We start from the raw sequence: 16,962 nt of genomic DNA, 5'->3' as shown, positions 1-16,962 counted from the left end.
CCCAGTACTTTACAACTGAAAAGAAAAATTTTCTTTGGTATCCCTCTTTTAATTAAATTAGGGTTACATAGGTATTACTGTGAAAAGAGGTATGTTGCTGCACGCAAGAGTTCTGCATGTAATCTTCAGGTATTTTTAGCCATTGTGTTTGCCGTTCTTTTCATGATTGCCATGTTCAGTTGCTTCTCATTGTAAAGATCTACTGGGATCAGACATAATTTTTCATTTGTGTTTGTTCAGGTGTTCTGACACTGTTTTATTTCTGAGAAGTGATCTTCCTTATTAGTTTGAAGTTGCAAACATATGTAAAATTTCATTTTCCCAATAAGAACTGCATGTGCGCATTTTGTGTGGCTGTTTATGTTTATTTGTTCCTTGACTATTTACAAACAAAACATTGAAATAGCAACCTTCAAGTACAACACCTTTATTGACATATAAAATAGCGACCTTTATATTGGTAGGACAGGAAGGAAACAATGTTGGAAGGGGGCCACAGTCGGAAAAAGGTTGAGAAACACTGGTGTACTGTATTCCAAATGGTTGGTCATAGTTTGTGTAGTCCTACTTCAAGCTAAGTGAGTGTGCGTATTTAGTGTTTATGGATTTAGTGTTTATGTTTGTGGATCTTCTAACAAAAATCTGTAATCTTTCATTGAAATCTGCCTCCGTTCCTGAGGACTGGAAGGTAGCAAATGTCACCCCCATCTTTAAAAAGGGTTCCAGAGGAGATCCGGGAAATTACAGGCCAGTCAGTCTGACTTCAATACCGGGAAAGTTGGTAGAAACCATTATCAAGGACAGAATGAGTAGGCACATTGATGAACACGGGTTATTGAGGAAGACTCAGCATGGGTTCTGCAAGGGAAGATCTTGCCTCACTAACCTGTTACATTTCTTTGAGGGGGTGAACAAACATGTGGACAAAGGAGACCCGATAGATGTTGTTTACCTTGACTTCCAGAAAGCTTTTGATAAAGTTCCTCATCAAAGGCTCCTTAGAAAGCTTGAGAGTCATGGAGTAAAAGGACAGGTCCTCTTGTGGATCAAAAACTGGCTGAGTAATAGGAAGCAGAGAGTGAGTATAAATGGGCAGTCTTCGCAGTGGAGGACGGTAAGCAGTGGGGTGCCGCAGGGCTCGGTACTGGGTCCCATCCTCTTTAACTTGTTCATAAATGATTTAGAGTTGGGAGTGAGCAGTGAAGTGGCCAAATTTGCGGATGACACTAAATTGTTCAGGGTGGTGAGAACCAGAGAGGATTGTGAGGAACTCCAAAGGGATCTGTTGAGGCTGGGTGAGTGGGCGTCAACGTGGCAGATGCGGTTCAATGTGGCCAAGTGCAAAGTAATGCACATTGGGGCCAAGAATCCCAGCTACAAATACAAGTTGATGGGGTGTGAACTGGCAGAGACAGACCAAGAGAGAGATCTTGGGGTCATGGTAGATAATTCACTGAAAATGTCAAGACAGTGTGCGTTTGCAATAAAAAAGGCCAACGCCATGCTGGGAATTATTAGGAAGGGAATTGAAAACAAATCAGCCAGTATCATAATGCCTCTGTATAAATCGATGGTGCGGTCTCATTTGGAGTACTGTGTGCAGTTCTGGTCGCCGCACCTCAAAAAGGATATTATAGCATTGGAGAAAGTTCAGAAAAGGGCAACTAAAATGATTAAAGGGCTGGAACACCTTCCCTATGAAGAAAGGTTGAAACGCTTAGGGCTCTTTAGCTTGGAGAAACGTCGACTGAGGGGTGACATGATAGAAGTTTACAAGATAATGCATGGGATGGAGAAAGTAGAGAAAGAAGTACTTTTCTCCCTTTCTCACAATACAAGAACTCGTGGGCATTCGATGAAATTGCTGAGCAGACAGGTTAAAACGGATAAAAGGAAGTACTTCTTCACCCAAAGGGTGATTAACATGTGGAATTCACTGCCACAGGAGGTGGTGGCGTCCACAAGCATAGCCACCTTCAAGAAGGGGTTAGATAAAAATATGGAGCAGAGGTCCATCAGTGGCTATTAGCCACAGTGTGTGTGTGTGTGTATATATATATATATATATATTTGGCCGCTGTGTGACACAGAATGTTGGACTGGATGGGCCATTGGCCTGATCTAACATGGCTTCTCTTATGTTCTTATGTTTATTTGTTATCTGTGGAATGGGGAATATCACATAATTTACTAAAATTAAATGCGATTTTTGGGCCACCATTTTTGGGCAGGGTTAAGATCAACAGCAAGGTCTATAAATCTTCCTTCACTAGCATCATCCATTCATGCAAAAAGGGTGGTGATGGTGGTAGAAATGCCTTCCAGTTTTTTAACCCCATCCCTAAACTGAGGCTTCTTCCTCAAGCATTGTCCTTTAATAGATTCCAATGTTCTGTCAAATCTTTCTCCCTTTTCTGTAAAGTGGAGCCATACTGGTTACATTATACTCTCTCTCTCTCTCGGCTTGGCTTCGCGAACGAAGATTTAAGAAGGGTGCAATAGTCCACGTTTGCTGCAGGCTCGCTGGTGGCTGACAAGACCAATGTGGGACAGGCAGGTCCGGCCACAGCGGCTGCAGGGAAAAGTCTGATTTAGGGTTGGTCCTGTAGCAGTGCGATTCTTCCTCAATCTCCTTTTGTCCTCAAGACCAGCTATGCGTGTGTTCTCAAAGGTAGAGACAGCCTGGTGGATGGTGTGCCTCCATGCTTTGCGATCTGAGGCTAGGTCAGACCACTGGTGATGGTTGATGTGACAGGTGCTAAGGGATTTCTTCAAGGAGTCCTTGTACCTCTTCTTTGGTGCCCCTCTATTTCGATGGCCGGTGGAGAGTTCGCCATACAGGGCAATCTTGGGAAGGCGGTGGTTTTCCATCCTAGAAATATGCCCTGCCCAACGCAGCTGCGTCTTCAACAGCAGTGCCTCGATGCTGGCAACCTCTGCCTGCTTGAGGACCTCAGTGTTGGTCACAAAGTCACTCCAGTGGATGTTGATACTCCTGAACAGACTGGTGCCCACCATTGCAGAAGAACTCCTCCCAGAGAGCCAGTGCGGCTTCAGAGCTAACAGGAGCACCACCGACATGGTATTTGTTCTCAGGCAGCTCCAAGAGAAATGCAGGGAACAGAACAAGGGTCTGTATGTGACTTTTGTCGACCTTACCAAAGCTTTCGATACCGTTAGCAGGAAAGGCCTGTGGCAAATCTTGGAACGTTTAGGATGTCCCCCAAGGTTCCTCAGCATGATCATCCAGTTACATTATACTACTGCTTTTGAATAAGAGCATCATTAATTATATCCAGGGGTTGTTTTGTAGAAAAATAGGTGGTGAAGCTCATCCAGGGATTGTTATGCAGCTGTACTTACTATTCAATGGAGAAGGTGGGGAGGAGGAAGGGGAACCCTCAGAAAGGTTCAGGAGCTGTGCTCCTGTGAGCTCCTGCTGAATTCAAGGCCTGAGGATATCAGTAAAAATATCTTTTGTTGCCCTGTAGAAAGTGCTTTCTCATGGAGATGCTTCTTTGTGTGGCTTTTACACATTTGACAGTCAAATTAAACATGGCGCAATTTTCTAACTGTTACCTGTATTGCATTTCAATAGGTCTTTATTGGGAATTCTGCATAATACCTATTTAAATAAATGAAGGTTATGCACAGCAGTGCCAGAGGATTGTGGCCGTTACTTGTATTTATCTTTTCATTTAATGTTTCTTAGGATGTGTATTTTTGTATAATACAGCATTGTGTCCATTCATGTATGTACATGAGGAAAAGGGTTAGTGCTGTCTAATTAATTATGTAACTAATACTACATAATTAAGCAGCATCCTACTTGTGCTTAATTATGTAGTATTAGTTACATAAGCAGCAACCAACTTGTGCTGTTGGTTGCTAGAATTTCAACCTAAATCAAGAGAAGCCCTTAGTATTTTTCATTTACTATTTCATAGGCACAGTGTAATTTGATTTATAATTATTAGCATTGCTTTAATTTACTTCAAAGTGGTTGTGCATTTCTTTTAAACCAACATAACTTCAAAAGTTGTGCTTTGCTTTGATTTAAATTAAGCAGGTATTTAAACTTACAGTATCAAAGTGATGTAATAATTTTAACTTACACAGGATCATGGCCAGTGCTTGTATCTTTACCTATTAACACTTTGTGCCTAAGATGGCATTAGAAGAAGTCTTCTTCATCTTTACGTAATGTAAATGTGTCCTGGGTTGTGATGATCTCATTATTCTCCTTGACACTGACGAAGGGAGCTTTGACTCTTGAAAACTTATTTCCTGAAAAACTTGTTGGTCTCTAAGATAATAATAATAATAATAATAATAATAATAATAATAATAATAATAATAATAATAATAATAATAATAATAATAATAATAATAATAAGTTTATTTTTATATCCCGCCCTCCCCTGCCACAGGCAGGCTCAGAGCGGCTCACAGAGTATGGTGAATACCATGCTTACAATAAAATACAATAATATAAAACAGTTAAAATATAATTAACTTCCATATATAAATTAAGTTAAAAATTAAATAAACAATTGTTAACAATTAAGGTGCTACCGTTCAGAATACATACAAGATGGCTAGATGTCATTTTAGCTGGGTTCCGTCTCAAAAGCAAGCTGAAAGAGGGCAGTTTTACAGGCCCTGCGAAACTGATTCAGGTCCTGCAGGGCTCGCACCTCTTCTGATAGTTGATTCCACCATCGGGGAGCCATTACTGAGAAGGCTTGCTCCCTCTTTGTTTTCAATCTAGCCTCTCTTGGCCCAGGGATTTTTAAAAGATTTTGGGAGCTAGATCTCAGTGCTCTCTGAGGAACATATGGGGAGAGGCGGTCCCTAAGGTAGGCAGGTCCTCGGCCATATAGGGCTTTAAAGGTAATAACCAGCACCTTATAACGAACTTGATATACAATTGGCAGCCAGTGCAGCTCCCGCAGCCTAGGCCGCACATGTTCCCACCGAGGTAGTCCCACCAGCAGCCTGGCCGCCGCGTTCTGCACTAACTGCAGTTTTCGGGTTTGGTATAAGGGCATTACAGTGGTCCAGCCTCGAGGTGACCGTTGCGTGGATCACAGTTGCCAGGTCGCTGCGTTCCAAGAAAGGGGCCAACTGCCTCGCCCTCCTAAGGTGGAAAAAGGCGGATTTAGCAGTGGCAGCTATCTGGGCTTCCATTGACAAGGAAGACTCCAGTAGTACTCCCAAACTTTTGACCCTGCGCACTGGTGTCAGCGGCGCACCATCAAAGGTTGGTAGGGAGATCTCCCCTCCTGGCCCGCCGCGACCCACACAAAGGACCTCAGTCTTCGCTGGATTCAGCTTCAGTCCACTCAGCCTGAGCCAGCCCGCCACAGCTTGCAATGCCCGGTCCAGATTCATAGGGACATCGTCAGTCCGGCCGTCCATTAATAGATAGAGCTGGGTGTCATCAGCGTACTGGTGGCAACCCAGCCCATACTCCCGGGCAATCTGGGCAAGGGGGTGCATATAGATGTTAAACAACATCGGAGAGAGAACTGCCCCCTGAGGCACCCCACAATTAAGTAGGTGTCTCTGGGACAGCTCCCCGCCAATTGCCACCCTTTGTCCCCGACCTTCAAGGAAGGAGGAGAGCCATTGTAAGGCAAGACCCCTAATTCCTGCGTCGGCGAGGCGGCGGGTGAGCAGCCAATGATCGACCATATCAAATGCGGCCGATAGGTCTAGCAGCAGCAACACCGCCAAGCCGCCTCGATCCAGATGTCACCGGAGGTCATCCATGAGGGCGACCAAGACTGTCTCCGTCCCGTGGCCCGGGCGGAAGCCGGACTGGCACGGATCTAAGGTGGAAGCATCATCCAGAAAATCCTGCAACTGGAACGTCACTGCCCTCTCTATAATTTTGCCCAAAAAGGGCAAATTTGAGACCGGCCGGTAGTGAGCCAATTCGGCCGGGTCTGATGTAGCCATTTTCAGGAGAGGGTGGACCACTGCCTCTTTCAGGGGCGTTGGAAAGGAGCCCTCTGAAAGGGATCTATTTATGATGTCCCGTATAGGACATCTTAGCTTCTCCTGGCAGGCCTTAATTAGCCAGGAGGGGCATGGGTCCAGATTGCAAGTTGTTGGGCGTGCAGTAACCAGGACTCTGTCGACCTCCTCCAAGCTGAGTGGGCTGAAGCAATCCAGGGTCAAACCAGAAGACACGCAATGGGCCTCGAGTTCACTTACTGTATCTAAATTGGCAGGGCAGTCGTGGCGGAGTGACTGGATCTTGTCTGCAAAAAAATTCGCAAAAGCCTCGCAGCCTTTCTCCAATTCCTTGACATTTTGATTGCCCTGTGGCAATGTGGTAAAATTCCGAATTATCCTAAACAATTGTGCCGGGAGCGAATTTGCAGACGCAATCTTAGCCGCAAAGTATGTTTTCTTTGCGGTCTTGACTGCCATCTCATAGGACTTCATAAGCTTCCTATAAGATGTTCTAGTCGCTTCGTCACGGGTACGCCGCCATTCTAGCCGTCTAAGACCTTGTTTCAGCTGGCGTAATTCCGGGGTATACCACGGAGCCAGCCTAGTCCGAGGTCGTAGAGGGCGTCGGGGTGTGATCTCTTCAATGGCCCCAGAGAGCCGGCTATTCCAGGTCTCAACCAGGCCATTGAGAGAGTCGCCAGAGGGCCAGGAGCCCCATAGAGCCGTTTGGAACCGTTCCGGGTCCATCTGGCTCCGCAGGCGAGCCATAATATGCTCGACGCCTAAACAGGTTTGGGGTGGCATATCTACACGAGCCCTGAGGGTGAGGTGGTCTGACCATGGCACCGCCTCAGCGGTTATATCGTCCACCGTAACCCCGGCCACAAAGATCAGGTCTAACATGTGCCCGGCCTGGTGAGTGGGGGTTGTAACAAATTGAGAGAGTCCTAGCGACGCCATGGAGGACACTAGGTCCGTCGCCTGACTGGAGGTCGGGTCATCAGCATGGACGTTGAAATCGCCCAGGATTATCAACCTTGGGTGCTCCAGCGCCCAGCCTGTTGCCGCCTCGAGCAGGGACGGTAAGGCGCTTGCTGGTGCGTTAGGTGTACGGTACACCAGACAGATCGCCAACCCCTCTCCAGCCTCCCACGCCAGACCGGCACATTCAATACCCTTGATCTTTGGGGCCGGGAGCGCCCTGAAGGAGTAAGCCTCCCGTATAAATAATGCCACTCCTCCCCCCCGCCCGCTAGTCTGCGATTGGTGGAAGACTGAATAGCCTGGGGGAGCTATTTGCGAGAGGGCTACTGTGTCTCCCTCTTGGATCCAGGTTTCAGTCACGCAAGCCAAGTCCATGTCCTGTTCGAGTAGGAAGTCTCGAAGGACTGAGGTCTTATTATTAATGGACCTGGCATTGCATAACACCAATGACGGAGGCGAGTTATTCAGCCTGACCCCTTGAGATGGGACACAGATTGGAGGAGGATTGAGCACTATCTTGTCTCCGTCTTCCTCCCTTATAACCTCTGTTCCCACTACCATACCAAGTTGCTGCAGGACTCAAATTTAACTGTTCAACTGTGGACTGACATGGCTACCCTCTGAAACTATTATTCTCCCAGTCATTCCACTTTATAGTTCCCTCTTTTTGTAAACATTTTCCTTCACGTAATAAGCTTGTAAAAGATGGTTTGAGTTCAGAAACAAGTATCTAGATAATGGAGACTGATCTTTATGTGAGAAGGTGTGAAAGTATATCCACCTCCTTTCCCGTGATCACCTTCAGAGTCCCAGTGGCACCTTTAAGACCAATAAAGTTTTATTCAAGGTATGAGCTTTTGTGTGTACGCACACTTTCTCTGATACATTGAAATAGAAGTTAGCTGTTCACATATAGAGATAGATGCCTCTACATAGGTAAATAGCAAATTAGAATATCACTTAATGAAGATGTTTGACATATGCAAAAGCCAAACAGCAATAACAAGTTAAGTTTACATGATCACCAACTCACAATTTGTTTGGATTTATGCTAATTTGTTCACATAAGTAGAGGCATCTGTCTCTATATATCAGGGGTGGCCAACGTTAGCTCTTCAGATGTTTTTTGCCTACAACTCCCATCAGCCCCAGCCATTGGCCATGCTGGCTCAGGCTGATGGGAGTTGTAGGCAAAAAAACATCTGGAGACCTACCGTTGGCCACCCCTGCTATATATGAACAGTTAACTTTCATTTCGATGCGTCTGAGGAAGTGTGTGTGTACATGAAAGCTCATACCTTGAATAAAACTTCGTTGGTCTTATAGGTGCTGCTGGACTCTAACTTTGTTTTACTGCTTCAGACCAACATGGCTGCCCACCTGGATCTGATCACCCTTGATTGGCTACTCTCCCCTTTAGTGAGAAAATGCCCACTGCCCATCAATATCCCCTTTATATGATTTGAGGAATGTAGACTGCTGCAGTTTTAAAAATATTAAAACATAGAACCTCCTGAGCACATTTCTGATGGAACATTCAAAATGATAAAGGTGGGGTGTGTGTGTGTGCGTGTGTGTGTGAGAGAGAGATAGAGAGAATATGCTGTCTTTCAAGATCTCTGCTTGAAAAGGTTCACATGTAAAACCAGTACCATAATGAACATTAAAAATAAGCCATTAAAATCATGCCAGGGGCAGAAAAGCAATGTGAAACAGGTACTGAACAGCTTCTGAAATATCCATAAAAGAGTACTGAGGCTAGAAGCAGACTGTAAAACAACCAAAAAAGATAAAAACCTCTTAGCTAAAAGGCTGTATAAAACAAATGTTTTGGTTGGGCACCTAAATGACAGCCAGGCAAGACTCAAATGTAGAATGCCATCACTGGAAAAAGCTCTCGCCAGTTGCTGCCCATCTTGCTTGTGTAATGCAGGGGGCACAGAGACCTGGGCTTGGAAACTGGATCTTAACGGTTGGATTGGAAAGTATGGAAGGAGGTAATCTTTTAGCTATCCAAGCTCAAGATCCAGTCTCACTGAAGTTATGAGATTCTAGCACTTTACTAGATCTTAAACAAGCTTAAACCTATCTGGTTTATGCTATTATGCTATAGCATTTGCCATGGGGTGACTGCCATTTGTCATAATAACTGGTGTTGACTGCTAGTAGGGGTTAGTTCTTCTGAGAGTTTTAGTTTTTGCTTACTTCTAAGGGTCGGCAGTCATTTCAACAGGATTGAAACCCATAATTAGATATCATTGGCCTGATCCAGTGGGAGATTTCACATAAAGAAGACACTTTGCATTGGGCTTTGCATATGTAGAAAAGATACTGGACAGGAAAAATCCTCTTGCATTCAGAATACAGCTCCTTAGAGATGGGTTTCTCTAGGAATGCTCAGATACTGGAAAATACTTTTCTTTCAAAACAGAGGGGATGGGAATGCTGGCTGGAAAGTCCTGAGCATTTCCCTCCCTTTTTCTTCTATACAGGAGAAAGGGTTTCCACACCTTGGCTGTGAAGCTGAGGAGAGAGACAGTCTATATAATATAGTGGGTTCTATGCATGGCAGAGTCTCAGAATAAGTGATAACAAGCTCTTTAATAGACATGATATAGGATAGGCTACATTACAAGACTGAGGATGAGGCCTACCGGTCCAACTCATATACATCTCTGGATTCCCGTGCTAGCACATCGTTGGGTCATTCAAACCGGTGGGGGCTTGTGATTGGTCTAGGGCTGAATAGACCTCGTAAGGCGAGGCGTTGCATGCGAGCACGACAGGTAGCCGCTTGTCGAAGTGCGCCAGCAAGCTGTTTGAGGTTAAAATGTCTTTTACTGCCTGGAAAGCGGCAGCTTGCCAACGACCCCAACCCACGGTGCCATTTTGTCCAGCAGTCTGTGTAAGGGCTCTGCTACCACTGCCTTGTGGGGAAGGAAGGCATGGTAGAAATTCAGAATTCTCAAGAACCATTGTAGTTGCACCTTGTTGGTGGGAGCCGGCACATCAAAAATGCCCTTTATTTGTCCTGGGCTGGATGAATGCTTCTCGCGTCCACCATATACCCCAGAAAGTCTATGGTGGGCACCCCGAATACATATTTCTCCTGTTTTAACTTTAACTCTGCCCCCTCGAAACGCTTCAACACCATTCGGAGGCGGTCGGCAAATTCGTCCTCAGTGGCTGCTGCAATCAGCACATCATCGAAGAATGGCTGGACCCCGGGAATGCCTTTTAAAAGGGAGTCCATCAACTTCTGAAACAGTCCTGGGGCCACACTGACCCCGAACTGTAAGCGTCTAACTCTGAAGGCCCCCCCGGTGTGTCACGATGGTTTGAGCTTCTCTGTGGTGGCATCCACGGGGAGCTTTTGGTACGCCTGCGCCAAGTTCAGTCGTCCAAAATTTTTTGCTCCTGCTAAGGATGCTAACATGTGGCTCACCGCCAGGACAGGGTATGCATGGCCTAGCAATGCCTTATTAATCGTGCATTTATAGTTAGCACAGATGCGTACGCTGCCATTGGGTTTGATCGGGGTTATTATGGGAGTCTCCCACTTTGCATTGGCGACTGGTTCCAGAACCCCTTTGGCCATGAGGTGGTCGAGCTCCTCTTCAATCTTTGGCCTAAGAGCTAATGGCACACGCCTGGCCTTCAGCTGTATGGGCTGCATGTAAGGCTATGGGGACCCCTGTGTATGTCCCCAGAGTCCCATCAAAAACCCCAGGGAACTCTTTGCACACCTTTTGAAAATCTCTTTGAATGTGGGTGTAATGGATCCTCATCACTTGGATGCCCAGGACCTGGAACCAGGACCGACCTAGAAGGCTGCACAGATGGTCCTCCACCACGATGAGGGTGAGCTCGTCCTTGAACTTTCCGTACCTAATGTGGACCAGGCCCACTCCTTGGACTGCAACCTCCTGCTTTTGAAAGTCCTTGACAATGAATGAGGTTGATTTTAACTGAGCTTTTCTCCCAGGGCACATCTCCCAGAACGCGCGGGCCGAAATGACCGTCTGGCCCACCCAGGAGTCTACCTCCATTTTGCAGGGCTTGCCTTCCATAAACACAGTCACGTAATATTTATTCGGGGAGGGGATGGGCAACTGGCATACCTGGGTCCCTGACGTGGTGAGTGCCTGAATGTCGTCCACTAGTGCGACCTCATGGTGGCGGCCATTCTGTTGGCGAGGAAGTTTTCCTGGATGCAGCGCCGCCGACCAGCACACCCGAACTATGTGCCCGGCCTTCCCGCATGTATGGCAGGTTGTGCTCCTGAACTCGCACATGCGCTGCTCGTGTGGCTCCCCACAGCTGATATGACCCCGCCTTCACCAGGATGTCATCGAGGTAAGGAAACAGAGCCACACCCTCCAGTCTCAGCTCTGCCACCAGTGTCACCAGAACCTTCGTGAAGACCTGAGGTGAGGATTTTAGACCGAATGGCAGAGCTCGATATTGGAAGTGCTTCCCCCCGTAGGAGAAGCGTAGAAACGTTCTGTGGGATTCCCAAATGGAGATATGCAAATAAGCCTGGGATAGATCCAAGGATGCCAGAAAGTCCTGTGGTTGAATGGCTTGCAACACCGACCGCAAGGACTCCATTTTGAAGTGTCCTGTCTGTACAAACTTGTTGAGCCATTTCAGATCCAAAATGGTTCTGAAGTCTCCATTTTTCTTTGGTACTAGGAAGATCACAGAGTAAACCCCCAGACCCTTTTGAGAGGTTGGGACTGATTCCACCGCACCAATGTCCATCAAATGTTGAATGGCAGCCAGCACTGCTTTGTTGAACCCAATGAATCCGCGGAACCCAATGAAAACCACCGGGAGGAAGGGAAAGGAACTCGATGGCATAAGCCTTGCTTATGGTCTCCAACACCCATAGGTCTTGCATGGACCGATGCCAGGCATTTGCGAACTGAGTGAGTCACACACCCCCCCCCCCCCCGATTCTCCCAGGCTGTTGGCATTGTCATTGTGACCCTCCTTTTTTGGTAGAGTTCTTGGAACCTTGGTCCAATGCAGGTCTTGGGGGTGGTCAATTTTGTCGCTCGTGGCCTTGACTTTTGTTGGCCTGCCTGATGCAGCTTGAGGGCATGGTCCCTGTCTGAGTCGTCCGATTCTGTGGCCGGTCGCAGCTGGTGAGCGCTGGTTCTCGGGCAGTGGGCCTTCTCCTTTTGCGCATCCTCGGCTGTGGTGGCTATTTGTAGGACCTTCTCCAAGGTCGGCTTTGAATCCGTCGCAATTTTCCAACGTGCCTTCATGTCCCTGAGGCGGTGAGTGAACTGCACGAGCAGGGCCTCTTCCTGTTGTGTACCATACTCTGCTTTCCTGCCCAGGTCTCGCAGGCAGGCTAAGAAGGTTGCAATGGTCTTGTTCTGCTCCTGGAAGCTGTCGAGAAACTATAGCTTCCAGGTGAGGAGAGTAGACTTTGGGACGAAATGGCTGGTCAGCGCCTCGATGATCTTGTCGAAGGAAGATGCCTCAATTGCCTCAGGTGTGACCAGTCTCTCTGCTAGCTGTAGCGTGGCGATGCTGCAGTTGCTCATCAGGATGGCCTTCTTGATTTTGGGTTTATCATCCTTGATTCGCTGCGCCACGAGGTGGTACTTGAGTCTTTTGACCCAGGCTTCCCAGGCCTCGGGCTGTGCTGTGTCGAACTCCGGAATGGAGTTTTATGATCCGGATGCAGCGGCCATGATCGGGCTGGGCAGTGGTGCCTCTTGCGCGGCGGCGCTGGAGCTCAATACGCTTGGTGGTGCTGGGTTGCCCTGGACCTCGCTCATCCGGATCCCACCTTCGTCGCCACTGTAATATAGTGAGTTCTATGCATGGCAGAGTCTCAGAGTAAGTGATAACAAGCTCTTTAATAGACATGATATAGGATAGGCTACATTACAAGACTGAGGATGGGGCCTACCAGCCCAACTTATATACATCTCTGGATTCCCACGCTAGCACATCATTGGGTCATTCAAACCCGTGGGGGCTTGTGATTGGTCTAGGGCTGCAGGGATTTGAATCCTGCAGCCCTTTGTTCCCAAGTCCCCAAGCTCAGTCTGCCGGGCTCCAATGAGCCCAGCGGGAATATCCGAAGTCTTCTCTTGAGTCCACATACATAACAGTCTACCACCGTGTTTTCAGCTTGCCTCCTCTTTTAACCCAGGTGAAAGGGCCTCTGAATCCAGGCTATGAAGCTGAGGGGAGAGACAGGCAGCCACTGTATTTTTGATTGTAGCCTGATCAGTGAACCACAGATATCTGCTCAGAATTCTCAGTGACAAATTACTCCTGATTAGATTAAACACATGGTCAGACCAGGCTAAGCTTGCTGTCTGATTGCAGCCTGAGAGGATGCGATAAAAGGATGAGATAAAAAAGCACTAGATACATTGTTGTTCAGTCGCACAGTCGAGTCCAACTCTTTGCGACCCCATGGACAAAGTCATGCCAGGCCCTCCTGTCTTCCACCATCCTCTGAAGTCTGCCCAAATTTGTGTTTGTTACATCAGTAACGCTGTCCAACCATCTCATATTTGCTGTCCTCTTCTTCTTTTGCCTTCTGTCTTTCCTAGCATCAGGATCTTCTCCAGGGAGTGCTCCCTTCTCATTTGGTGGCCAAAGTATCTATACATACATACTTAGATACATAGAAGAACAATAGTATGCACTTCGGGCTGTCTGTAGTGATGACACAGTAACTGCCAGCTCTAAGAGGGAGGTATCTGTAAAATGCTGAGTATTTCAAATTCTAAAATTTCACATTTTCTAAAATTAGTAATTATCTTGGTGAAAAAAAATGCTGAATTGCACAAATCCCCCCAATGACATGTTATTAATTCCTGTCTCATTATATATCTGTATTGTGTAAACATACTCATACACTGATGCTTATCTTCTTTTTATTATACTAACAGAGGGAAGCGACACCTTTCAGGTTCCTCACAGTGAAAGTGTTAAAAGCCAGAAATATCCAGAAGGCAGACCCAGGTGAGTATCTCTGTTGTTATTCCATGCTTCAAGAGAATTTGCCAATACATTGAAGTGGGGTCCTATGAACCAAGTCCAGAGATTTTCATCATCTATTGTGCTCGCCCAGAAGATTCCGTCAGCTGGTACTCACCATGGCTTGCATCATCATATATTAGGTTTAGTTTGAGGAAAAAAGAAAAAGAACTGGCTATCTTAATAGAATATGGAATTATAGAATAAGCCCAGGTACTGTCAGATTCCTGCATTCTGCAAAGGAATACATTTATACTATTCCTGGTATAATATTATCTACAGTGACAATGAATGTGGTTACTCAAACTATTAAAATCACACTTTTCTATAGCACAGTCCACATGGCAACTCAGTACACATAACAACACAGACCATATGGACCACAGTCTGTTTAGTTTAACATTGCTGTCTTTAGGATTGCACTGAAACAGCACAAGCTTCTGCATGCTTATTCAGAAGCAAGTCCCACTATATTCAATGGTGCTTACTCCCAGGTGTGTGCTTAATTATAAAAACATATCTTATCACTTTGGTTTAATAAGGCCTGATAATTTTGGTGTAGGTGTCAGTCTAAAGATCAACTATATATATTAAAGAGATTATAAACTGGGATGGGCATGAACCTGCCCATGAGCCTAAATTTGCAACTAAAATAACCTGGGTTGTGGTTTGCATGCCAAGGTATGTGCAATCTCATCTCAGCAACCCTCACATGACCTTCCATGTGGTTTGCAGAGGTTCAGACATCTCGTGGTGGGGCATTTTGGCAGCATCCGTGGCAGACACACCGGCACCTATCAGTTAAAATTGTCAAAGCAATGGGGGGATGGACTTCTGCAGCCCTGGAAACACCAGTAGTGCCTCTCAAAAGCTTGACAGGCAGTGCTGGCCACCAATAAGAGAGCTCCCATTCTGCTCTATGGGAGCAGAATGCAGCTGTTATTTTCTGTTGGCAGCAAGTGTGCCACACATTAGTTAGAGGCAGAGACAGAGAGGGAGGGGAACTGGAAGTCATTCTTTCTGTGAACAGTTGGGTTGGGGTGTTTGGTGCTTACTCATGTTTCTGAGGCACCTGTCCTGCTCATGCTGAATAGAGGGACATAGCTTCACTGGGTCCACAGCTGAGCCCCACCCCCCTTTGGGCTTGTGACTAGCTCTGGCTTGCCAGGATAGTTTTAAGTAGAGTAGACTCAGGGCTCTGGTAGAATTGCCAACTTCCAGATGGTACCTGAAAACCTCCTGCTATTACAGTTGATCTCCAGGCAACCAAGATCTGTTCCCCTGGAGAAAATGGCTGCCTTGGATGTTGGATTCTATGGAATTATATCCTGCTGAATTCCAACCCCTCTCCAGGCTTGACTCCCCCCTCCACCCCCCAAAAAAATTTCCAGGTGTTTCCCAATCTAGAGCTGGCAACCCTAAATGAAAATCTCCCAAAGAGTTCTTTAAGGCCCAGCAGCATTTAAGTCACTGATTCCTAGGGTAGCTGGTCTCCAGGTGGTGGCTGGAGACCATCCAAAATTACAACTGGTCTCCAGGTTATAGATATCACTTCACTGGATAAACCTATGGCTGTTTTGGAAGGTGGATTCTATGCTATCGTCCCTCCTCTCCCCAAACCCCATCCTCTCCAGGCTCCACCCCCAAATCTCCAGGAATTTCTCTACCCAAAATTGGCAACTCTACCTCTGAGTTCCTTGGCTGAGGACCCCCCCATTGGGCTTTGTGACTACTAGCTCTGGCTGGTTGGGATTGTGTGAGGTGGAATGGACTTAGGGCTCTGAGCCACCTGTCTCTCTGTTCATACTGGGCAGAGGGGCTTAGTTGCTGGTTGTCTTGCTAGAACACCCCCCCTCGCTCATTTCTGAACTCAGGTGTGTCAGGTGGACTCAGGGCTCTGAGCCACCTTTTCTTCTGCTCATGCCTAGCAGAGAGCTTAGCTATTGGGCTCCTTCACTGAGGTCCCACACTCCCCCTCATAGGGATTTGTAAAAACCTGTCTCCAACTGGGGTGGTGTCTGGTGGACTCAGGGATCTGAGCCATCTGTCTCCTGGGAGGAGAAAGTTTGGCCTTCCCCAGAATCCATCTCAACAATAAGGATGCAGGCTGGTGTATGTCTCCTGGGCCCAAGGGGGAGAGTGGTGGGCCACCCACCAAAACACTGTCACTCATGGGGAGGTGGGAGGGTGACTGCCTCCTGGGCTTGAGGAGAAGGATTGCACATCTGCAGCAATGGTGTCCATGATGATGAGGAAGTGGAAGTACTCCCCCCCCCCCAAGCCAATCCTAATCAAACTTGGAGGGCAGGTAGAGGAGCATCCCAGGGAGGTCTGCTGTGAGTTTGATGCCTCTAGCTTGTGTGTGGGGGGGCTGTTTACACATTCTTCCTGAACCTGTGGCTGTGATTTCTGCAGATAGCACTTTCCAGGGGGCATCTGTTTTGGGGGGCTGCTACTTAATCTCCCCCCAGCCCATTCTCACCAAACTCGGAGGGCACATAGAGGGACATCCTAGGGAGGTCCTCTGAGAGTTTGATGCCTCTAGCTTGCAGGGAGTCTGTTCAACACACTCCTAAAACTGTGGCTGTGATTTCACCTTCCTGTGAGCACCTATTTTGGTGGGCTGTAACTCAGGCTGATTCCACACTCACCTTGCTCTGGGCAGGCTTCCATTTCTGTGTGGAGCAAGCTGGCGATTTCGCATCAGTTGCTTTGCGCCGGCATTTTGTGTGGGGCAAACCCATGATTTGCTGTGCTGCAATGTAAACCTATTTTTTGAGGTTTACACTGCGGCGTGGCAAATTGTGGGTTTGCCCCACGCAAAATGGCAGTGTGGAGCAACTGGTGCAAAATAGCCAGCTTGCTCTGCACAGAAACGGAAGCCTGCCCTGGAGCAAGGTGAGTGCAGAATCAGCCTCAGTCACCTCAAATTCACTCCTCACCAAACTTGGAAGATAGGTAAAGGAGATTCATCTGGAGAATTCTGCAAGTCTGGCATCT

At 47.0% G+C, this 16,962-nt stretch overlaps 1 protein-coding gene across 1 annotated transcript in view; it reads left to right on the top strand.

The window, feature by feature from the left end:
* LOC132589611 (cytosolic phospholipase A2 epsilon-like) overlaps positions 1-16,962 on the top strand; it is a 106,481-nt gene that overhangs the window by 14,844 nt on the left and 74,675 nt on the right. The window contains exon 3 of the mRNA XM_060262360.1: positions 13,875-13,947. Coding sequence (XP_060118343.1) covers positions 13,875-13,947 — 73 coding nt within the window. The remainder of the gene's footprint in view (positions 1-13,874; positions 13,948-16,962) is intronic.

The sequence above is a fragment of the Heteronotia binoei genome, chromosome 21 (genome assembly GCF_032191835.1).
Source record: "Heteronotia binoei isolate CCM8104 ecotype False Entrance Well chromosome 21, APGP_CSIRO_Hbin_v1, whole genome shotgun sequence".
Lineage (NCBI taxonomy): Eukaryota > Metazoa > Chordata > Lepidosauria > Squamata > Gekkonidae > Heteronotia > Heteronotia binoei.
Note: the sequence above shows the minus strand (reverse complement) of the source record. Positions and strands in the feature narration are given on the sequence as shown.